The sequence below is a fragment of the Diuraphis noxia genome, unplaced genomic scaffold (genome assembly GCF_037042655.1).
Source record: "Diuraphis noxia isolate RWA-SAM2 unplaced genomic scaffold, SU_Dnox_SAM2 contig0001, whole genome shotgun sequence".
NCBI lineage: Eukaryota > Metazoa > Arthropoda > Insecta > Hemiptera > Aphididae > Diuraphis > Diuraphis noxia.
The window spans coordinates 59,390,588-59,416,390 of NW_028301711.1; the positions used below are offsets into that span (position 1 = coordinate 59,390,588).

At 30.6% G+C, this 25,803-nt stretch overlaps 2 protein-coding genes across 2 annotated transcripts; one reads left to right on the top strand and one right to left on the bottom strand.

Moving 5' to 3' along the window:
- Positions 1-6,657: 6,657 nt before the first annotated feature.
- LOC149061041 (uncharacterized) lies at positions 6,658-7,026 on the bottom strand. Its single transcript, XM_089220667.1, has one exon. The coding sequence runs from the start codon at positions 7,024-7,026 to the stop codon at positions 6,658-6,660; it is 369 nt and encodes a 122-aa protein (XP_089076793.1).
- A 10,682-nt stretch (positions 7,027-17,708) lies between these two features.
- Positions 17,709-22,680, top strand: LOC149061042 (uncharacterized). Its single transcript, XM_089215891.1, has 6 exons — positions 17,709-17,933; positions 18,645-18,722; positions 18,828-18,905; positions 19,014-19,091; positions 19,205-19,282; positions 20,312-22,680. The coding sequence occupies exons 1-6, from the start codon at positions 17,819-17,821 to the stop codon at positions 22,045-22,047; spliced, it is 2,163 nt and encodes a 720-aa protein (XP_089072017.1). The 5' UTR covers positions 17,709-17,818; the 3' UTR covers positions 22,048-22,680.
- The last annotated feature ends 3,123 nt before the right edge of the window (positions 22,681-25,803 follow it).

The following is a 25,803-nucleotide window of genomic DNA, read 5'->3' on the forward strand; positions in this document are numbered from 1 at the left end:
AATATTTCAAATATACCAGCCCAATGTTGAGAATTACTTAAGAAAATGATTGATTTAACTTACATCATAGACGAAAAACAACATCCAGAATTGTCAAAAGAACTAGATTCATTAAATAATGTCCATAATAAAATAAGTGAAATGGTTATAAAGCATAATGGTTTAACACTGCTACCTAAAAAACGTAGTTCAACAGTATTATTAGATTTACCGAAAACCCATAAAAGACCTAAGACCTAAATCAAAAGACTAATTAAACCTAACCTAATTTGTATTTATTATTGTGATTTTTTATTTTATATTTATTATAATACTTAATTGAGTTAATTAACGAATTAGAACCACTGAATTATAATTATAGTATTATATTAATGTTGGTGACACTATCATATTATTGTGATAACACTGATAAAATAAAGATGATAACACTTTGGTGCTGTATTCGACTGTATTTATAACGACCCGGCGTGCGACAGTCCGATATTTTTCGTAATTTTTCTTAATATTTAATATATTTTCAGTTAGCGTGGTTTTGTGTATTTAGTCTAGGTTTTCGTTTTTATATATTTTTTGTATTGCCTTTGTTGTGGTCAGTGTCAGTTTTATTGTATCTCGATGACACTGCCCGCAGCAAAGGTTATAAAATCCTGGACGCACCAGCTCCGGTTCCTTTTTTTTTTCTTTCTTTTTGTTTTTTGGTCTCGTGCTGTGCAGGTCGTTGAGTTTTTTCAGTTTTTCTTTTTCTTTCCACGTGGAAATATTTTTGTGTTTAAGTTTCTGTAAGTATCGTTCAGTCACTCAGCTATATCATTTATTAATATTATTTTCCAATCTAGGAAGCACATAAACATACTTGCAGAAACACGTGAATTTTTATATTGGTGAATTGCATGTTCCTTTTGTGAATTATTCGTCTCAATTGGTGGCCCGTTAGTCGCACGTTCTTGGGATTGCCACATTTAATTATTATATTGTATTTTTTTATTGTGCAAGTGTGTGCATCCCAAGACGGTAGCGTTCTGGTTCGAAGCCGCTAACAGACACCAGTTGGCAGGTAATCGGCTGACGAGCCTTTTAAATGTATTATTAATTGCATACTATATATAAAATGTTAGTCAGGCATGTTTTGCTTTCATATTATTATTATTGCATTTATACATTGCATTACATTGCTAATTAAGCATATTATATTATTGTATTATATTCATTGGCATGTGCTAAATAAGCATCATTTCATTATTATTAATTCATTGTATTTGCTAATCAAGCAGCTTATTTTGCATTATATTCATTGGCATGTGCTAATCAAGCACTATGTCACTATTTTTATATTAAATCATTGCATTTGCTAATCAAGCAACTATATTTTGTATTAATTATTTGTCTACTAATCAAGCACCTATTATTATTGTATATTCATTGCATTTGCTAATCAAGCACTATGTCATTATCATTATTATTATATTAATTGCATGCTAATCAAGCAACATTGCAGCTTGCATTTATACCGTTTTATATTCATGTATGATAATCAATCATTAAATTTATATGTTATGTTTTATATTCACTTGCTAATCAAGCATGAATTATTATTATTTCTTTGTAAGTTTTACCAAACATTTTTATTATTCATGTTGTCATAATATAGCATAGCTTGTATTTTATATATTATTATTTGTTTTTATTATTATCAAATACCCCTTTTAAAAATTTGGGTTTTTTGCTTCAAATCCCATATATTATATTCTGGTGATCTATATTTCTTTTATCATTCAGGCCGTTAGCTCTGTAAGCATTTTCTCATAACGGCCAGTCGTGAAGGCAATCTTAACTTGACATATTATTATGTATTTTTGTTAAGAGCTGAACGCGACAAAATGTGAACCATGTGCGAGTAAGGTTATTTGTGTTGCATGTAAAATCTGTGTACATTTGTTCTCATGTACCTACATGTTATGATTATACAATTTAAAATAATATGTGTAAGCATATTCATGCTGTAAAAATTGTAACAAAATGATGACAATGAGAACCAAATTGACATCCAAACTTGTACTAATAACCCAATGAAAACTGACGAAATTTGCATGAAAATGTCGAGTGTATAGCAATTTACTGTCCCATCTACAGAACGTATTGCAAACAAAATACAACAACTTTACAACATGTTTGTGTCACAGGGGGGTAAATTAAACAATGGGCAACTGAAAAAAATTAATTTATCGTTAGACACGAATTTAAAAATATTATATGAACAGGAGAGCAATGCTGCTATTTCATTAACTGAAAATCGTGAACCAGCCAACAAAAATATTGTAAAGCAGTTACGATTTTTTTCAACAAAGAAACTAAGATTAAAAATACCTGAGGAACAGCGATTAAACAAGCCAACATTAAATGTAAGACAGCAAATAATAGATGACTTAAATGGCAATGAAGAGTCCATATAGATGCCCATTTTGACCACTCATATGAACAATAAATCATTAACTTGTAATTTAATAATTTATATATAGGTATTTATTTATTATTATTATAAGTATTATAGTTTGTATAATCTACAATTACCTATATATTTATTTTTAATTATTTGTTTATGATTATGAATTTTAAGACAACAATACCTATATTATACTGTATAATGTATTCGCAAACAAGCGTCTATGATTAAGTTTAAACATTATGAATTAAAAAAAGATTAACTACAGAAATATAAAGTTTTAGTTTCTATTGCTTTTAAATTTCAATAAATTTATTATGGTAGTTTTATAATGATTATATTATTATGATAATTAATGAGAAATACGATATGATAATTAATAAGAAATACGACATGATAATTGATAAGAAATACGATATAATAATATTGATAAGGTAATTTGCTCTTGCAGCTGTCTCTAGACGCTTGTAATGATAATTGAAAACATTAGTTATTCTGTATTGTATATTTGATTGTTTCAATAAAAATTATTAATATTATTTTTAATTGCCCCAAACCACAGATGAATGGCTGAAGATTGCTCATGATTTTGATGAAAGGTGGAATTTCCCTCACTGTTTGGGCGCAATTGATGGGAAGCATATTGTTATTCAATGCCCAATAAATAGTGGTACAGAATTCTTCAATTATAAAGGAACATTTAGCATTGTTCTTATGGCATTAGTCGACGCAAACTATATGTTCACTTATGTCGATATTGGTTGCCAAGGTCGTATAAGTGACGGTGGGGTTTTTATAAACACATCTTTATGGCATAAATTAGAGGCAAATGAAATACTGTTGCCATCAGATGAGCCACGCCCCTCAAAAACAGAATTAATGCCTTATGTATTCATTGGAGATGGTGCATTTTCATTGGGGAAAAATGAGATGAAACCATACACAGGAGTTTATGAAAAAGGCAGTATCAAACGTATATTTAACTACCGATTATCAAGAGCTCGACGAATTGTCGAAAATGCGTTTGGTATTATGTCATCTGTTTTTCGTGTTTTCCAAAAACCTATTCTATTGAATGAACAGAAAGCTACAGATATCACAATGACGTGTGTATTACTACACAATTTTTTAAGGAAGAGTTTCTAAAACAAGTTATTCGCCTCCAGGAGCGTTTGATTCTGATAAAGAAGGTGAATTTTGTCCGGGATCCTGGAGAAATGATCAAGAAGATATGTCCTCGTTTATACCACTAAGGAGAGTGCCTCGTAGATCAGGACTTGAGGCAATGGGAATAAGGGATTTGTTCGCTGTATATTTTATTTCAAATGGTGCAGTCACTTGGCAGAACGTTAAGTAAAAAAAGTAATTTAAAAAAATGTTACATTAGATTGTTTCACTATTTTTTAAATACTTTATTAATTAAACTAATATTTTAATACAATTAAATTATATTTTGTATCTTATTACTACTACATTTTAAATTAAATAATTAATCATGTTTTAAGTATTTACTATTGGAGTTGGTGTTAATTAAATATGGAATTATAGAAGTATGTTATAATCGTACACACTATTTAGTATGAATAACATGGTAATCAATGAAAAACATCAGTTAAAAGTGACACGTTAAAACACGATAAGAGTAAAAAAAAAAAAATGACAAAATTATAATTTTTAAATGTTCAAAAAGACAAAAATTATAATTAATTTCAGCATTTTATTTTCTACTTCAGTTTCAATTTTAAGGTTTTATCTTCAATAACAAAAAATGGTGTCTGAAATATTAGTTCATTATTATGAGAGCAATCGTTATGGGTCAACGTTCGAGTTTTGACAAATTGAATTTGACAAATTGACTTCTTTTGTGTGTACGTATATACACAATGAGTAGTCGAAAAAATATTTAAATTTTAAATTTTGTGTGTTTTCAAAATAATCGTAAATACAAAAATAAGGAAAAGCTGGAATTTTTATGTAAATCCAGTGATATCGAAATCAATTTTAATTTTTGGTGCAACTCGAAAACGAAGCACAGTGGATACTTAAAATAATTTACCACATTTTTGGGATAGTATTATTTATTGCACATAGTATAATTTTATATACGATATTCATTATTTTGTAGTTCAAAAACATTATTCGCAAGGACATAAAATGTGTATGTATATTATTATATTTTATACCAACAATGATATTTTTAAATGAATTAATGTTTTCAGTAAAAATTAATTCAATTTCTGTATTACCAATAGTAAAATAAATTACTTTATCCAATAAAAATATCAAAAAACATTACATGAAATATACGAGTACTTAGTGATATAGACTGACTATAACTCTGCTCAGAATCATTTTTAGTTTACAATGATATATCATTGAATACAAATTTAAGAGGTGACGCGGTCCCGCGTAATAGCCGTTTGAATTCAAACGGCCTGTGCGCGGAAATCCACGCCGTCTATTCTCTCTGTCAACCGCCAATCGACGGCGGTCGACACCGACACGCGATAAGCGCGCCTGGAGATGTCGACCGCCGGTACCGCGAACCGTGTTGTAGCAAGTCAGTTCTACGACCGCGCTAAGAGTGACACGCACACCACGCACCGACCGTCCTCGCCGTGTCGCACGCTCCTCACCAAAACCACACATTGTGTTTTTTTTTCGTTATTTCGAATTTAATCTCTGCTTGTCGTAATAGTTTCTGTTTTGTAAAAAAAAAATAATACAACGCAACCAATTTACGACCAATACAACGTGTGTTTAATTTTTTTTTTGTTAACACCATCACGCTCACCTTTGTGGGATCCGTCCAGGACCGCCACAATTTGGCTCCCCGTACAGGAATCACCGGTAAGTAAACACTGTTTATCTTAACTTACCCCATACTACCCCCATTACATTTCCCTGTTGTGCAACTCGCGGAAAAATCCCCGATCCCATACGACGCAAACGTGGTTTGCAGGCGGTAACGGAAAAACCCGGCGTTACGTAACATAACCACAAAGCACGTAACGACCGACCGACCACGCCGCCCGACTTACGGACGCACCGATCTCAGCGCGCGCGACACCGCAAACACACGGAGTAGGATAGGTAGGAACGCTAGAGCGCGACAAAGTCACACAACCACCGCCAAGCACCACCACCCGCAACGTCATCCGCGATCACCCGGGACGAAGATACAAATAACTGCCGCCGCATTCGTAGTCGCGATAGTCGACCGGACAGCGCACACACGCGCAACCGCGACATACGCTGCGAAAACCGGTTAGTGTAATCACCCCGGCGCGCACAACGACAACAGACCCACTGACCTACATTCGGACGGAAATAGCACCGATAAGCGGTCAACAGCACAACAACAACAACAATCGCTGTATAGTGTGTTTACTATTTTCCCCATCAACAACACCGGAAACACAGCCGGACGAGATGTCGGGAAAATACATAAACGAATTGACCGTTGCGGAGCTCCGCTACGAATGTAAACAGCGCGGGCTACCGGAAGGGGGCGCGAAAGACGCCCTCGAAATCCGGCTGACCCAGCATTTCGCGGACATGGATCTGCAGGCCAACTCCATCCGGTTTCAGCCGATGGAGACCATGAGGGCGGCCGCAAGTGACTCGGACACGAGTCAGACGCACCACGCCGGACTAACCGAGAACACAGCGGACGACCACACGGACAACCACCAGCCGCAGAACATCACCAACCCGCCACCCACTCAAAACAATCAACAAGCCACGGACCTGATAAGGCGGGCCCGCGGCATACTGCAGGAGGCGCAGCAACCGACAACGACACCGACGCGTGCAGACAGTTTGGAGTCGCGACTGGCCATGCTCGAGAGCTGCATGATGCGTTTTGGTGACGACCAGCGTCGCATAGCAGAGACGATGCGACGCCTGGAGATGGGCATGTCTCAACAAACACCGGAACGACAACCGGAGGTACCATCACCGTCCCGCCTCCACAGCACGATGTTATCTGGACAACACCGGAGCACGCCGGAAACATCGGCGACCGATAACACTCGCGCGGGCACACACACACACACAAACACGTCGACCACCACGGACCACGGATCAAGTTACACCGTTATTATATATTTTGGTAAAATAGTCATAATTTGTAAAAAATTGACTGTACTTCAAGTTACAAGAACAATTAAAGAGGAAAATCAGTTTAGTAAATAGTAATATCAATAAAATAAATATTACTTACCTCCACTTTCTGCATTGTCCTGTGTACAACTAATTTTCACAGACTTGACATTTTTCATGAATGAATCCATCAATTTGAACCATTTTATATTTGGAACATATAGATCATCTACACCAATACCAGACTTCTGTGATTTTTTTATTTTTAATAGTTCTTGGTTGTAAGTACACCTTAAGTTTTTTATTTTTTGTTTTAGTTCAGTCACGCCAAAATTATCCTTTTTAAGTGTCTTGACGATATCTTCGTAGGCAGCGTCTCTCATTAATTTATTTCTATAATCTTTAAAACCAATATTCCATATACACTCATGCTTTTCATACAATTCCACCAGAGCTATCGTGTCACTTTCAGACCACTTCATTTTTAAAAATTATTAAAACCACTTTTATAATGAAATAAAACAATTTACTACAATACGATCAGAAATGTAGAATAGTTATATTATATTATAAGGTTTAAAAACATTAAACAAAATTAAAAATGTATACAAAGTTTAAAAATAAATATGAATACACGTGCCGGTGTCACCGGCGAATTATACCCCCTATACATTTTACCGGGGGGGTAAAAATCGCCTGAGGTAAAATTCCCCTACCGTAACAGGCGATTTTTACCCCCCTATAAATTTTACCTAGTGGGTAAAAATCGCCTGAGGTAAAATTCCCCTACCGTAACAGGCGATTTTTACCCCCCTATAAATTTTACCTAGTGGGTAAAAATCACCTGAGGTAAAATTCGCCTACACTAACAGGCGATTTTTACCCCCCCTATAAATTTTACCTAGTGGGTAAAAATCACCTGAGGTAAAATTCGCCTACCCTAACAGGCGATTTTTACCCCCCCTATAAATTTTACCTAGTGGGTAAAAATCACCTGAGGTAAAATTCCCCTACCGTAACAGGCGATTTTTACCCACCCTATAAATTTTACCGAGAGGGTAAAAATTGCCTGAGGTAAAATTCGCCTACCGTAATAGGCGATTTTTACCCCCCTATAAATTTTACCGTAGGGAGGTAAAAATCACATGAGGTAAAATTTTACTGAGGAGGTAAAAATCGCCTGTTATGTTTGACGATTTTATTCTTATTAAGCTTGAAAACACTGGAAAAATTTTTTTTTCTTAATCGATTAATTTTTAAACGTTTAAGAAGATTATGAGAAAAACCTACTTTTATAGATCATTTCTTTTTGAATTACTTACCAGAAATTATACAAAACTGCAAAAATTAATTAATGTGTTCCAAATACTTGAATAATACTAATAATAGTAGGTACCTAATTATCGAATTAGCGAACTACTTAAATTTATTATTGTGGCTATCCAACTTATGTTATAAAGTTATAACTTATAACTAACTTATCCGTTTTTAATATTTTTTTTAGTATATTTCATGTACTTAATTTTTTTTTATAACATCAATTATTGAAGTTTAGAATGTTAAAATTAAGAACACAATTTTACTTAATATTTTAACATTTTGCTTAATATTTTATGGTTTTTTTTCATAATATTACATTTAGACCATTTAGTTACATTTTAATTTGATTTTTTATGTAGGTAGGGTATCTAGGTACCTACAATAATATATTATACTTAGGTAAGTAATTACCGATAAAAAAATGATAAAATTTGTTAAAACATAAAATAAAATTGATCATAATAAAAAAAAAAAAAATAAATAAATATTCATATTAATGTTACAAATTTAACATGGTTATCCCTTGGCTTTTGTAATAACTGCATAACATAATACCTATATCTAGTGCAGTGTTTCCCAAAGGGCGTGCCGTGGCACACTAGTTTGTCGTGAAATTTGAAAGGTGTGCCGTGACAATTTGAACTTATTATTCGATAAGTAGATAATACTTAACCCTTGATTATATACGATCTAATATTTATCCAAAGTGTGCCGTGACTTATAATAACTAATAATAATGCGTCGTGATGGGAAAAAGATTGGGAACCGCTGATCTAGTGTGTACTAATTGTACACCGGAAAAGCATATGTATTATAGCTGATATATAACAAATGCAAACGTTTTAGATAACTTTTTAACTAATATCCAACAGTCCAAGACACTTTGGAGAACCGCAACAGAAATCTATAGTCTTGTTTGTCAAAGAATGTAATCATTGAAAGCCAAGTTAAAAGTGAAAAACATTATGCAATGCTATGTGCCTGTATTATAATAATAAAATCGCCACAAATACTACTTCAATAAAATAAATTACGAAAAAGAATTCAAAGAATAGTATAAGGTTAAAATTTAATTTGGATTATATTAAAGGTACGGCAGTCACAGCATAGAATACTCTATGAGTCACAGTGACCCGTCTGTCAAAGGTAACCGATAATGGCGGTTGGCGATAACCAAAACGTTACTATACGTATACTACTCAACGGTTCGTAATAGTTAGACAGGTAGATAGACTATTGTTATGTATTGTTACTTGTGACAATACACTATACAGTAAGTAGAGCCATACGCGTTAGACGCGCTTAGTATGCATAAAGAACATACCAAAAAATGTTGATAAACATTAAACCCATACCCATATCAACTATACTATAGTTAACAGCTTATAACTTCTTGGTAAAAAAAAGTAATGCAATGTCAATATCTGATATCTTAGAGATGAGGGAAGAAGGGGACAAAAAATAATAATATAGGACCCATTAAAGACATTTTAGACTAATTTCAGATTATTATTTTCATTCCCGTATTCACCTTCGTTCTGAAGACTTCAACACGGTGTTACAAATTTTTAATGTGTATATTTTAATGTAAACATATGTGTTGTGCGTACGATATTTAAATTATCGATTTTTTTTTATCAGAATCTTCATTTATAATCTCCGTAAAGGGTAAGTACCTAAATAAAAATATTTTAATTAGGTATTATATTATAATTAATGTACTTTTAATATAACTAAATAAAATAAGTAATAACCAGGGATCGGGTATTTATGCAATTGTATATTTGTTCGGGAAGTAAAAAGAATAAATCTGATCTAGTAAAAATTTGTGTTGTGGTGTTTGGAGTTAAAGTTTAAAACTTTATTGTGCATATTTTTGCATATTTTGGGATTTATTTCTACAAATGCATATTTTTAAGATTTATTGATTTTTATTGCATATTTTAAAATAGTTTTTGATTATTTACCCTTAAATCAATTATTTAGTAAAATAATTTTTTAATACGTAAAAATTTTAATTGCTAGGTATAGTCGTATAGAATATGCTGAATGTTAAAAAAATCCAAAGACCTCCAATTCAACAGTTTGGCTTTTTTTAAAAATAATATAGTACCTATGAGGTATTCAATAAACAATTTTAAAATTATACACTTATTCAGTGAATTATTATAGCAACGTAAATTATCCCGAGCCCATATTTATCCTTACCATTATGTATGTAAAAGTCATAAGTGTTAAATTTATATTATATTTAATGGAAAGTAATCGTTGTAATTCAAAGGCATTATTAGTTGGGGCTTATAGAATTGTACTTGTACACATTATACTATAGGCATAGTATACCGCAGTGTTCACTAATAATTTCGGAAACACTGAATTTCTCGGCCGAAATATATTGGAATAAATCGATATTTTTACGAGCTAATGATATATAAATACACTTTTCAAATAAATTTCAAATATTTAACCCTTTCGGTAAATGCATAAACCATACAATTTGGATTAAATAGTAACCGGTGTTTTCAATACCAAATTCGGATAGACTGATTTTTAGATTCAAACGAAGTGATGAATGTATTGAGATTTTAAAATTATGTAAAGACGTAAAGTGTATATCATTGGTGCATTACAGAGGTCAAAAGTAAAAATTTTGCGATAGTTTTAAAAAAATCGGAAAAAACAAAAAATTTCTATTTTAATTTTATAAAGATTCAGCAGGATGTTTCGTCCATGGGATGATATCAAACAAACAAATGAAAATGAAGGGGAGAATTTAAATTCTTTGGATTTTGTCGATTGTGATATGTATAGTGATGTGCTACATGGAAATTTAGAAGATTGCAATTATAAGAAAGGTAATAATAATTGTGTATTCATGGAAAAAGATACAAAATATGCAATTATAAATAGAAATAATGTAGAAGTAGAAGATATCGATAAATTATTTTACTAAAAAAAATGGGAATAAATATTATTTATTTAGAGTGTTTTCGTTTTCTATAGGTTAGATGAATTAAAAGTAAGTACTTACGTCTTGTTTAAAGATTTAATGCAAAGAATAATGCAAATTATTAATGAGGTTTATTTTGGAAAAGTAGGTTTTTTGATAGCTAGTTAATAATTTTATGTATCAAATATTATTCATTGTACAAAATTTCCCCAGTAATTTTCTTGAGCGTAGAAAAACTAATATTATGTGTGCAATTTTTTATTTTTGCAAATTAGAAAATTTTAACTTTAAACTAAGTTAAGTTACTTTTTTTTTCAAAGTTAACTTTTAACTTAACGAGTTAACGAAAAAAATATGATTAACTTTTAATTTAACTTAACTTTATTATTTTAAAATAACTTAACGAGTTAAAAAAAATCGTTAACTTGCCCAGCCTTGTTTTATTCAACATCGGTTTTCGATAAAATAAATTTAGTTTTCTTGTTTTAATTCAGAAAATATTAATTGTTATATACACCTGATATTTTTACCAAATATTTATAATATACACTCTACTTTTTTTTAGATGTTATTAATTATCCCACGTGACCTGCTAAATTTTAAAGTAGTTTAATTATATAATACCGTATATTATAACATTTTAATGTATTTTTATTAGAATTTGACGATAACATTGATGCTGCAAAGAATAATGATATTGACACGGAACGAAAGTATAAGCGTGCCGAATTAAGAGATGTGATGCAATTTTTAATAAATAATAATTATCCACCGTACATACAGAAACGGAATGATAAATCAAATTTTCGGAAACAGTGCAAACCTTATGCTATTGAAGATGGAATATTAATTTATAAGAAAACTAAAGCACGTGTTGTATTCGATAATACCGAAAAAATTAAAATAATTAAAATGATTCATTGCGGATCCAACGAAAGTGAAGAATCATCTGCATTATCATCTCACAGAGGACGAGACACAACACAACGCTTGATAAAAAAAAGGTTAACATTTTATTGAAATATTAAATTAATTAATTTTTACATACGACTCAACATAAGCAATTTTTGCTTTCGCATAATTTAATTGATATTTTACGAAATATTAAAGAAAATATGTTAGTGTTAAGTTTTAATGCATATTTATACAGTATGTATCTACATATTTTAATACATAATCTGTTATTTTTAATGTAATTTTTTGTTATATTACATAAATATTTAGATTCTATTGGCTTCATATGGCAGAAGACGTTCGTACTTTCATTCAAGAATGTGCTGCTTGTCAGAAAGTAAATCCAGCTACTTTGAAAGTTGTTCCAGAAATGCAATCCATCGAAGTTCCAAAACAGGTAATGTGATAACAAGTTAAGATTATATGATACATATAAAAATTTATAAGTTATATTGTCAGACCTGAATGTAGACAAAATAATATTTTTAAAATATTCCTCGATGTAGTTATTGGTGCAGAGGTTCATTGGAGTACAAGAGAGCAATAATGCATTTCTCCGCCACCGATCATATTATATTTACTTTGTTTACACAAAAATTGTGTAAACAATTTTTTTAGATTTATTGGTTGCAGTATTTTTTTTTTTTATAAGAAACCTTGTTTTAATTCTTCAATCCTAGGTTATACAAATTGATTGTACATTTTATAAATTTTCAACTTCAAAATAAATTACAAATTTTCACGATTTTGGCGAATATTTTTAAAATTCTAGTTTCGGATGATCATAAAAAATATTATGGATTTACGTTCAACTTTTTTACGTAAATTAAATCTAATTAGAAACCTTGTATTAAATTTTCATGTTTTATAACCAAGTGGAATTTTGTTTTATCATAATAATTAAATTAAAAATAAAATAATAAAAACATTTGATTATGTACAATACTAGCTCAAAAAGAGTCAAAATATTTAGAAAATTTCATGGTAGATATAAACAGCTAATATGAATATTTGAAGAAAATGTCATATATTTATGGGTATTATTAATATAATTTTTTTTTTTTTAGTTATACTAAAACACAAACACAATTTTTTTTGTTAAAACAAATTTCATAGGAATTTTTTTAACTATTCCTAAATATCATTATTTTGTTTAATTTTTTACCATAAATTATGTTGAAGTAGAAAATCAAAAAAATTTTACTGCCCCAAAATATGATAACAGAAAAAAACATAGGTATCATTAAAATAATCAATACATTCATCATTTCACTCAAAATTTAAACTATGAAATTTAAAGCCTTGTTGGAAAATGAAAACATATGGTCACCACTAAATAATATGTAAAAAAATGTTTAATCTCGGACCGTGATAGTTAGGTATTATATTATTGTATAATAATATTTTTGGTTGGTTGTTTTATGTTTTTATATTCTGTGGTTTTCACATGAGAACTCAATATTTATGTGACCCAATAATATGATAGTCTGGAAGAAAAATAATTTTTAAATATATTATAGTAAATAATTTGTTGAACTTGTAACTTTATATATTTTAATGATTAATTATTATTATACCTAAGTATCCATTAAAAAATGGAAAATATTATTTTCAATAAATAGGTAAATTGAAATTTTTATAAGTTCGACACTAAAATAAAACTATTTTTTATTGCATAGTGTTTCAAAAAATAACAATAATACATTATTAATCCAAAACAACAATTTAAAAATTAATTATATTGAGAAATATAAATTTATAATTTAATATTATTATAGGTGTTCCGACAAATTGGAGTCGATCTAATGACACTTCCTGAGGTGGACGGTTATAAATATGTTATAGTGGCTATCGACTATTTTTCAAAATGGTCCGAAGCTAGGCCGTTATATGATAAAACTGCGGTTTCGGTAGCAAGATTTTTGTATGACGATGTTATTTGTCGACACGGGTGTCCCAGGATTCAAATCAACGATCAAGGACGGGAATTTTTGAATTCACTTAACATCGAGCTATCTCGGCTTACAGGAACTAAACAAAGGGTTACATCTGCATACCATCCACAGGCAAATGGTCTAGTCGAACGACAAAACCGAACAATTAAAAATTGCTTGCTCAAAGTTTTACAAGACAATGTAAATAAATGGCCTTCTATTTTACAAGGAGTTTTATTTGCTCACCGAACTGCTCAGCATTCCTCAACAGGCTATTCCCCATTTAAAATGCTATACCAACGTGAAGCTATACTACCAATTGATTTAGATGATAGTATTGAAAAAGGAAAAGAAGAAGATAAATGTAAGACAGAAGATCCATTCAATAAAGACGATTTTGATAAGACGTTAAATCAAATGATAAACATGAGGAACGTTATGGAAAATCACGCACATAAAAATATCGGAGAGGCCCAAAAACGTCAACGACTGTCATATTCAAAGCGGCATAACACAGGTCAAATATTTAAAAAAAATGACAAAGTTTTGGTAAGAAATTTAAAGAGAGATGACAGAAAGGGTGGTTGGAAATATGTACCATGGGAAGGACCTTATACAATTGTGTCAATTAACAACGGAAATACAGTTACATTAAAATCCAAAAATAAAACATTAGCCAAAACACAACATCTTAGTAACCTAAAACATTTTAAAGAATCTGATAATATGAAAGAAGTTGATTTAAAAAATAATTTAGAAGGACAGATATTAGAGGAAAATATGAATACAGAAGTTAATGAAGATAAAGATGATACTGAAAAACAAGAAAATAGTCAAATGGTTTTAAATAATGACACGGTGAGCCTTTCAGGAATGAATAAAAGTCGAGTTTTTAATCCAATTGCAAAACCATGGCAGATTTTAAAATGCGAACAATTAAAATTAAACCTAACTGAAGTCTTGAAATTCAAAGGAAGAGGAAAATTTTTAAGTGAACCCGCAGAAACAAAAAACATTTTAGGAGATGGTAATTGTTTATACAGGGCATTATCATATTGGATAACAGGCACAGAGGAAAACCATAAAGAAATACGTAAACATATTGCTGAGGTATGTAATGTACAAATTTAATAGAAAAAATCTATGTAAATAATATTTTTTTAAGCAATTTTGTTTCTAAATTACTCTAGGTGGTCAAGACTAATACAAATATCCATAAATACGTTGGCAAGGAGGATGAAATTGATATTTATCTAGAAAAAAATAAAATATATAATGATGGTAAGATTTATTTTACTAATGTATTATATACAACCAAAAATACAACAGAATTATCGAGAACTTATGTTTTATGGATATACATTTTTTAAATATATAATATAACATTATGGATCATGTAAATTTTATTTTCGTAGGTGTTTGGGGTACTGATGTAGAGATTTTTGCTGCAACTCAATTATTAAAAACATCAATTTACGTTTATACAACAGCAACGAACACTTGGCAACTTTTTAACAAAAACTTTAGTTTAAAAAAAAATATTTATCATACAGAAAGATGTATATATATAAGAAATATAGGTAACGTACACTTTGATGTGGTTTTAAGTGTTGTATAAAAAAATTTGTAATTAATTTATTAAGTGAACAAATATGCTAAAGTAAGCTTATTAATTAGATGTTTAAAAATCAAACTTAAAAAAAATGTAAGAGATATTCGTTATTTTATTATTTTCAATTCATATCTATTATATTATTATGATGTATTTTCCAATAATTAATAATTTTATGTATAGTTATTTAATTTTAAAATTCTTGTTTTACATAATTTGTTATAATATAATATTACTATATGTGCGTAAATATTAACTACAAATTTGTTGTTATTAATACAATTTTTACCTTTGTGATTGTATTGAAGTATTCGATGTTTTCTAATGTTTTCAAACAGGAAAGCTCTCCTATTAAGATTATATCCAGCTCGGATAACTACATTATTTTTATCGTTTAATTCAAATTGCTTTTTTTGAGTATTTTTAGATCACATTAATGTGTAATATTTTTGCGTCAGATAATTAACAAATAGTATAACTATGCTTAAAACAAATTTTTGGAATTAATTGTTCAACAGTTTAATTAATATATTTTAAACAATTCTATTAGGTATTCATAAATTGTTAAAAATAGTTAAATATGCGTCAATATAGCAAATAAATCAAAAATAAACAAAGTAAAATTGTACAGTTGAATTTCCCGCACTATAAAACGCATTTGTATAATAATCTACAATGTTTCACTAAATCTATGATGGATATTGGATATCCAATTTTCTATTGGGACAAATTTTGTCCCGAACCCTGTTAATAACTAATAAGGTAATAAAGGTAAAATACTTTATGATTATACTCGTATGGTAAACATTTTTCAAAAGAATTATTCATATGTAAAAAAATAATATAAATGTAATTTATAGGTACCTATTTTACTATATAAAGGCTACTAAGATGGCATATTTTCGATATTGCAATTTAAGTTTGATGAAACGATTTATAAGTACCTACCAGTTACCTTAAATTGAAGTCTTAAAAATAATAAAGTAACTGTTTCAAGTAAGAAAAGGAGCTATAACTATCTAGGCCCTAGGGGTGGCTAGGGTGTAAAAATTACTTACTTAACTTAAGTTAAGTATAACAGGCGATTTCTACCTCAGGTGATTTTTACCTTCCTACGGTAAAATTCATAGGTGGGTAAAAATCGCCGGTTATGTTAGGCGATTTTTACCGCAGGCGATTTTTACCTCCTCAGTAAAATTTGTAGGTGGGTAAAAATCGCCTGTTACGGTAGGTGATTTTTACCTCAGGCGATTTTTACCCCCCTCGGTAAAATTTACAGGGGGGTAAAAATCGCCTGTTACGGTAGGCGATTTTTACCTCAGGCGATTTTTACCCCCTCGGTAAAATTTACAGGGGGGTAAAAATCGCCTGTTACGGTAGGTGATTTTTACCTCAGGCGATTTTTACCCCCCTCGGTAAAATTTACAGGGGGGTAAAAATCGCCTGTTACGGTAGGCGATTTTTACCTCAGGCGATTTTTACCCCCTCGGTAAAATTTACAGGGGGGTAAAAATCGCCTGTTACACCGGTTCAGGCGATATCAACAATATTTTACTTTACTATACCAAAACTAGACTGTTTACACCAGTAGAGTGGTGGTAGAGTACAGTAAAAACGGTGGTGGGGGTAAAAGCAAGTAGAGTGTACTTTACCACAGTGGTTAACTACTCTACTATACCGATTACTATCTTTAGTACTCTACTTATACTATTCCTGAGTGTTTACATTATGCTAGAAACGGTAGAGTACTCACTCTACCGTCGTACTATACCAAATACTCTACCAATGTAAACCCGGCTTTAAGGCTATGCGTCGGAAACTAAGTTCCGGATCTTCATGTACTAAATCAAGTACTAATTCTTCGTTAGCCACCAGGGGTGGATAGGCCCATAGGGAAAAAGGTATTTTCCCTGTAGGCCCCCGGTCTATATTTATATCGGGGACCACTCGGGTCTAAACATTTTTTTTTCGTATAACATAATATTCACCAAATAGAAATAATTTAAATTTATAACTATAAATTATTATTACTGTTGTTTTTAACAATATGATAATAACACATTACCACAGTCCACGACAAATCAATAATTTGCTCACAGATATTTAACACAATATTATATAAATATTTATATAGATATTATTAATAGTATTTTAAATCTTTATTGTTAATCGAAAACCGAAATATCCGACCGACCGCCGTCCGCGAACACCGCACGTTCTATAGTCTTTACTGATATGAAATACCATTTTTCAGAAATGATTGGGTATTTAATATCTATTTTTAAACAATGTACAAATAACAAGATACGATGTATTATTATTGTGTTATCTATTATCCGATTAGACCGATTATCGTATCCATGTTCAATTTTATTATGAAGTCGAGACGTCGAGTGTCAACAGTTTCGTCGTGCGCGTTGACTCTGTATTTTGTCATTATTGATGTTTATTGATGTTATTGGAGTTTATTTTGTTTGTTGGTAATACTTACTTATATATTAATAATGAATAATAAACGAAAATATAAATCCGGTTCAAAAAAACGCCAAGAAAAAAAAAGAGAATTATTGATGCAATGTGCAAATAATAAAAAACAAATGAAATTAATTTATTCAAAAGGTAAGTTCGAATTTTAAACGATTATGCTTAAATACCTATGTTAATATCCTAATTTTTAGTTAATAATATCTTCTTTGAATATTTTATTTATTAACATTTAATCACAGACTAAAATTTTAGTCCGTACAATTAATTGAGTAATCAGATATAAAATATTGAATTGATCCATGGTTATTTTTTATTATCAAAGTAATGTAATTTTAATGATGTTATATCAACATGTTAACAATAAAATAATTTCACCCTCATACCCCTTATGTATATAGCTATCAAATGGTGAGCTAGATCTCTAAATTTGGGTGAACAATTATTATATGAACACATCATAGACCGGATCACTACCTTGTGTCCCCACAATCTGTTTTACACAACTCACAATTTTAGCCAACTGTCATTTAATAATTAATTTAAATATTTTCGATTATTATCAACAATTATCTACTTATTTTCTTCAATTAGGTAATTACTTACAGACTGAAAGCTAAATTGTATGCTTATGTATTTATGAGTTATTTTTTATTTCTTAAGTTATTTTGGACTTAAAGTACATCATGCACTAGTGCACTACTATAATATAAAATTATTTTAAAAATTATAAACATTTTTAAAACTACCTACCTATACAATATGTACTATAAACATACAATTATTTTTTTGTTATTATAATGATAAAGTCTATATATACTATATGCTTTACTATTAATTGTATAGATGAAACTAAAGTTTCCAATTCCAATAGAGAACATTCTGTGAAACAAATTAATTTAGAAGGTCCAATTTTAAAATTAGGTAATTATTAACTTTGATTATTTTACAAAATAATATTAATTAATAAGTAAATGTTAATTTAGTATTATTTTTTTATAACATTAAAAATTTGTATTGATTTTATAGATAAACCTGAAGTTTCCAATTCTAATAGTGAACATTTAATGGAACATATTAATTTAGAAGTTCCAATTGTTAGATTAGGTAATTATTATTAACTTTGATTGTTTTACAAAATAATATTTAATAATATGTAAATGTTAATTTAGTATAATTTTTTTATAACATTCAAAATTGTTATTGATTTTACAGATAAACCTGAAGTTTCCAATTCTAATGGTGAACATTCTATGGAACATATAAATTTAGAAGGTCCAATTTTAAAATTAGGTAATTATTAACTTTGATTGTTTTACAAAATTATATTAATTAATATGTAAATGTTAATTTAGTATTTTAGTGTTATTTTTTTATAACATTAAAATTTTTTATTGATTTTATAGATAAACCTGAAGTTTCCAATTCTAATAGTGAACATTTAATGGAACATATTAATTTAGAAGTTCCAATTGTTAGATTAGGTAATTATTATTAACTTTGATTGTTTTACAAAATAATATTTAATATGTAAATGTTAATTTAGTATAATTTTTTCTTCTTCTCATTTTCTTTTTTAATTTTCTAAATTTGCAAAATTTTTCAATATCAGATTGTATACTTTGATATCATTTTTCCCTCTGAATACCCAGTCTACAATAACTCGTCTCATTAATATTAATATTTTATTTGGTTCATGAACTAGGACATTACAAACTGCAGCCTGTAATGTGTATTTATATAGTATAAAATATTTCTAAATTTTTTTTTTTGCTCCTTGAAAAGCTTTTGCCTGCGGGCGCCCGTGTTCCCCTTCATATTTTTTTTTTTAATTCTCTAAATTTGCAAAAATTTTTAATTCCAGATTTTACACTTTGATATAATTTTTCTCTCTGAATATTCAGTATACATTAACTTATTTCATTATTATTAATAATTTTATTTGTTTAAGGACTAGGACATTAGAAATTGCAGTATGTAGTGTGTATTTTTACAGTATTATATTTTCTAAATTTATTTTTTTGCTCCTTGAAAAGTTTTTGCCTGCGGGCTCCCATGCACCCCTTCTCATTTTCTTTTTTAATTTTCTAAATTTGCAAAATATTTTAAATTAAATTATTAAAACTTTAATTACCTACTGCTATCAAAACAATTATCAATTTGATTAAATAATAGAATAGTTTTCTTTAGTTTAAGAACTAGGACATTACAAACTGTACCTAGTCTGTAATATGAATTTATATAGTATCATTTATTTCAAATTTTTTATTTGCTCCTTGAAAAGTGTTTGCCTGCGGGCGCCCGTGTTCCCCTTTTCATTTTTTTTTTAATTCTCTAAATTTGCAAACTTAATTTCAGTTTTTATACTTTGATATCATTTATCCGGGAATAATTGTTAGATTAGGTAATTATTATTACCTAACTTTGATTGTTTTACAAAATAATATTTAATATGTAAATGTTAATTTAGTATAATTTTTTTATAACATTCAAAATTGTTATTGATTTTACAGATAAACCTGAAGTTTCCAATTCTAATAGTGAACACTCTGTGGAACAAAGTATTGTTGATACTTTTTTCAAAAAACCAGATTCAACTAATAATGCCATGTATTGGTTATTTCATCCACATCAACCAACTAACGAAATTCCATTTACTGCAGACAAAGCATATAAACGAAAGAATGGTAGTTATAGAAAATGGTTATCTTACAGTACCAAAGATAAAGCTCTCTTTTGTTGCATATGTATTGCATATGGACGTGATTCTGGAGTATTCATACGAGGTTTTAGTGATTGGAAACATGTGTATGTACGTATTCAAAACCACGAGGACTCTGCAATTCATAGATACAATGTTGATGCTCATTTTATGAAAACAAAGTTTGCATCTGTTGATTCTCTATTGGTGTATGGCCAAAGTTCTTTAAGAAGAAAACAGGTTGAAAATACAAGACAGATAATGCATCGTATTATAGATGTCATAAAATTAATAGGAAAAAGAGGACTTAGCTATCGCAATAGAAATAATGAAGCCGCTTATACATTAAATGATACCTCTTTGGACCATGGCAATTTTTTGGAAATTATTCTCCTGCTAAGTAAATATGATGAAGTTATAAAATGTCACTTAGACAAGGTTATAAAAAAGAGTACTAAGAGTCACAACAAAGGTTCTTCTCAAGGAGGTGGGGTTATTACACTTTTGTCAAAAACCACTATTAATTATATTATTGAAGCTATCTGTCAAAAAATCAAATTTTTAATGTCTGAAGAAATTTTAAAGGCCGGTATGTATACCATTCAACTGGACACAACTCAAGATATATCTGTTGTTGATCAATGTTCGGTTATTATTCGTTATGTCAGTGGCACTAATATTCACGAAAGACTAGTTGGTATGGTCAAATGTACTTCTAGTAAAGGAATTGATATGGTTGAATTAATTTTGAAGGTTTTTAATAGTTTGAACTTGGATCCTAAAAAGTGTGTTGGTAATGCTACTGACGGCGCAGCAAATATGCAGGGTGAGTACCGTGGATTTTCTGCTCAGCTGAGTAATGTAGCAAATAAACAAATACATATATGGTGTTACGCTCATGTTTTAAACTTGGTTATTGGTGATGTAACCAATAAAATTCTTCAGTCTATTAATTTATTTGGAATACTCAATGGATGTGCTGTTTTTATTAAAGAATCTCATAAGCGTATGGATGTGTGGACTAATAAAGAAAAGAATAAACGAATATGTTCTATAGGAGAGACTAGATGGTGGTCTAAACATAGTGCGTTATCTAAAGTGTTTGGTCATTTCAAACGTCCAGAACCTGGTCTATTTGTGGAACTTTTAACTACATTAATTGAAATTAAGAATGACGTTTCTATTACAGCTGATGCTCGGTATAAAGCAATAGGGTTAATAGAAGGATTATGCAAGTATGAAACTATTTTAACGGCACAAATTTATTTGCGGATTTTTCAAAAAACCACGCCACTTTCTAAGTATTTACAAGGTCATGGAATAAATATGATGACATCTTTTCAAATGGTTCAGGCAACACTTGAAGAGCTTAAACTTGATGCACGTGACTTCTCAAGTGTCAAGGAAGCAGCAGACAATTTTGTTACTTGGGCAAATAATAAATTAGAAGTTGAAGAATGTGAAGTAGAAGTTAGTCATAGTTTTCCAGAAACTAGGAAAAAAAAAAAACAAGGCAATTTTCCTATGAATCAACTGATGATCCAATAGATGACCCTCTGCATGCATTTGAAGTCAATGTCTATAATTTAATTCTTGATAAAATAATAGAAAGTATTTCATCTAGATTTTCATTGCATGGTCAACTTTTTGCAGACTTTTCATACCTTGATCCAAACAATTTTAAAGTAAACATGCCTCTACCTACAACAGCTTTGTCAAGCATATATGATAAAATAGTTCATTTTATCCCAGAAATCACTTATGACACATTAAAGGATGAATTTACAGACTTTATGTCTAAGTGGAGTGAATTCAAAAAGACAATTTTTTGTGAAAATTATGACTACACTGAATATAACTCTGATAACGAATGTGATGACAATGATGAAGAAAAATGTCCCCATACTGCAGCTGGCGACAAATATTGTGTGGTTTGCATTTTTAATTTTTTAGTGAAGTATAATTTGTACACCAATGCTTATCCTGGTCTCTACAATTGCTACAAATTACTACTTACTCTGTCAGTTACTCAAGTAAGCTGTGAACGTAGTTTTTCAAAACTAAAATATATAAAAACATATTTAAGAAGCACCTTGTCACAAGATTTATTAGAAAATTTTATGCTCATGTCTATAGAAAAGGAATTGTTGGTCGGAATTGACTCTGATGAGATTATTGATGAAGTGGCTTGTAAAAGCAAATTGTTAACAAAATTATTATTGTATTGAAAATAATATATAATAAAATTGTAAATGATTAACTATAGTAATTTTTATATGTTTTGAATATTTTTTATAAGAACATTTTATATTTTGTAAATAAAGTGGTCATTTAAAACTAGTATAAAATATGCGTATTGCGAGCGTAGCGAGCAAATTTTTTTCAGTTTGGGCCCCCTTAAAAAATTTCCCTGTAACAAAAATACTACCTATCCACCCCTGTTAGCCACATTACGTACAAATCTTGGACGTCCACGATTAATATTCATAAGTCTCACGTCACCTAAAAAAGACAACATTTTACACTTGTAAGTCCAACTTATTAAAAATGAAAACAATTATTTAGGAGTCTTACCACTTTCTCGCAAAGTTGCTGCAAAAGTATTTGGTCGAGGCATTCTACGCTGAGGAAATCGTTCGGTCCATAACCTAGCTGCAAGATTTCTATTTCCATCAGCTAAACCTAGTCACAATTAATAAACAAATAAATATTTTGTTTCCTGTTACATGTCGCTTACGTCACTTAAAATAGTTGACAGGTATGTTTTGTAATAAAAAAAATACAGTTATTAATGCTACATAATATCACAAATAGGTAATATTATTATTAGTTAAATAAATAAGCTAAGTAATTAGATAAATTAATTTGTACTTACCCAAAATAAAAACCATATCTGCATATTCAATATTAGTGTACTCCATATTACAAAATTTGCAGTCAGACGCACTTCCACTTTTCTTCATTGACTTGGAGCCCACTGACCACTCCAATGAAATATATCACTTATCCTCCCTTCTTCATACGAAGGTTAAAATCGAAGAGCCATACAAACCAAAGATGGTCAGTCAATGCCTCAATTGTCAAGACTATGGTCACACGCGATCCTACTGTGGCTACTCAGCTCGTTGTGTCCGCTGTGGAGACTCACATTCTTCTTCAGATTGCACGAAACCAAGAGACTCTCCTCCCAGATGTGCCCTATGTGCAGGCAACCACCCAGCCAACTACCGAGGATGCAACGTCTATAGGGAACTTCAACGTCGAAACAAGCCTAACAATAAAAGTAAATTTTTACATGATAATGTTAATTTTAAGTCAACTAATAATAATTCTACTGTAAAAGAAAGCCACCCACCTGTGGAAACCAACCCTATAACCCTCCCTCCCTCTTCATCCCAGAGAACTTATGCCCAAGCTACTTCAAATCAGTCAAGAGATACCAACCATTCTCCCCCTGAACTAGATTTTGATAAAAAAATGTCAAGTTTTCTTGATGAATTTAAATCAGTAATTAACCCCTTAATTACACTCTTAACACAAGTTATCTCATCCCTCTTAAATAACAAAAATGACAAATAACTCACCCACCTCAAAATCAATCATCGTCATCCTTTTTAATGCTAACGGCCTAAAAAACCGCATCAATGAATTACAAGCTGTCCTATATGAAAAACGTGTCGATATTGCCTTAATTACTGAGACTCACTTTACCAAATATTCCAATGTTTTTATCCCAGGTTATACCCTGCTTAAATCCAATCATCCAGACAACAAAGCTCATGGTGGTGTTGCAGTCATAATTAAATCTACTTTGTCCTTTTCTCCACTACCAAACTTCTCACAAGATTATCTTCAATCCTGTGCTGTATCTATTAAGCTGAATCATATACCTATCACCATCGCTGCAGTTTACTGCCCCCCGAGACACAACTTATCTTCAACTCTTTTTCTCGACTATTTCTCATCATTTACTTCAAATTTCATAGTCGGTGGAGATTTTAATGCAAAGCATCAATTCTGGGGCTGTCGAGCTGGCAACCCACGTGGCAATGTTCTGCACAATTTCATCAATGCAAAAAAATACTCAATTCTAGCACCTCCAGGTCCAACGTATTGGCCAACTTCTTTACGCAAAAAACCTGACATTCTTGATATTTTCATTGCCAAAGTACCAAGCAATTTAGTCTGCACTCCGGAAAACATCCTGGATCTAAACTCTGACCACTCATCTGTACTTCTGACAATCAATGCATCCCCAACATTACGTATGATAGCTCCAAAATTATTTTATCCTTCAACAGATCGTATTAAGTTCCATAACTTAGTAGATCAAGAGATCACACTGAACGTTAAATTAAAAACTCACGAGGATATTGATAACGCCGTTGATAAATTCACCTCAATCATTCAATCAGCTGCATGGGCATCCCAATCTAAGTCTACCCCAACTTCCAATAGCATTCCATCATTACCGATACATATACGTTCATTAATTACGGATAAAAGAAGAGCTAGGGCACATTACCAAACTTCTCGTTTACCCTCCCACAGAGCACTTTACAACAAACTGTCTAATTCGCTTAAGAAACAACTTCTTAAATATTACAAATCAGACATTTTCGAACAAAAGCTATCCAACTTATCCTCTTCTGACGGCAGCCTCTGGAGGGAAACAAATAAACTCCTACAATACAAATCTAGTTTACCACCTTTAACCAAAATTGACAATTCTATTGCTATAACTGACGAGGACAAGGCGGAGACGTTTCGTCAACATCTAGCGGAGATATTTAAGCCACATCCCGACGTAAATAATCCAAATCTCACCTCTAAGATTATCCAGTACTTAGATTGTCCCATGCCTCTTCATCTCCCTGAAAAGTGTTTTACACCAAATGAAATAAAAACAGCAATACAAAAATATTCCACCAAAAAAACACCAGGCTTTGATCTTATTACTGCAGAAGTTGCTAGATGTCTTCCGAAAAAAGCTATCCTATTCCTTACCTATTTATTTAATGCAACCTTACGGCTTTGTTACTTCCCACTCTTATGGAAATTTTCAAACATAATCATGATTCCTAAACCAGACAAGTCTATTACCTTTTCTAGGTAAGATACTAGAAAGACTGATACTTAAAAGGCTATTACCTTACATTTCTACGAACAAGATTTTACCTGACTCGCAATTTGGTTTTCGCTCAGCTCATAACACAATACATCAGGTACATAGACTAGTTGACGCAATCTCGTGCTCCCTAGAAAACAAGCATTATTGCACTTGTGCCTTTCTCGACATTAGCC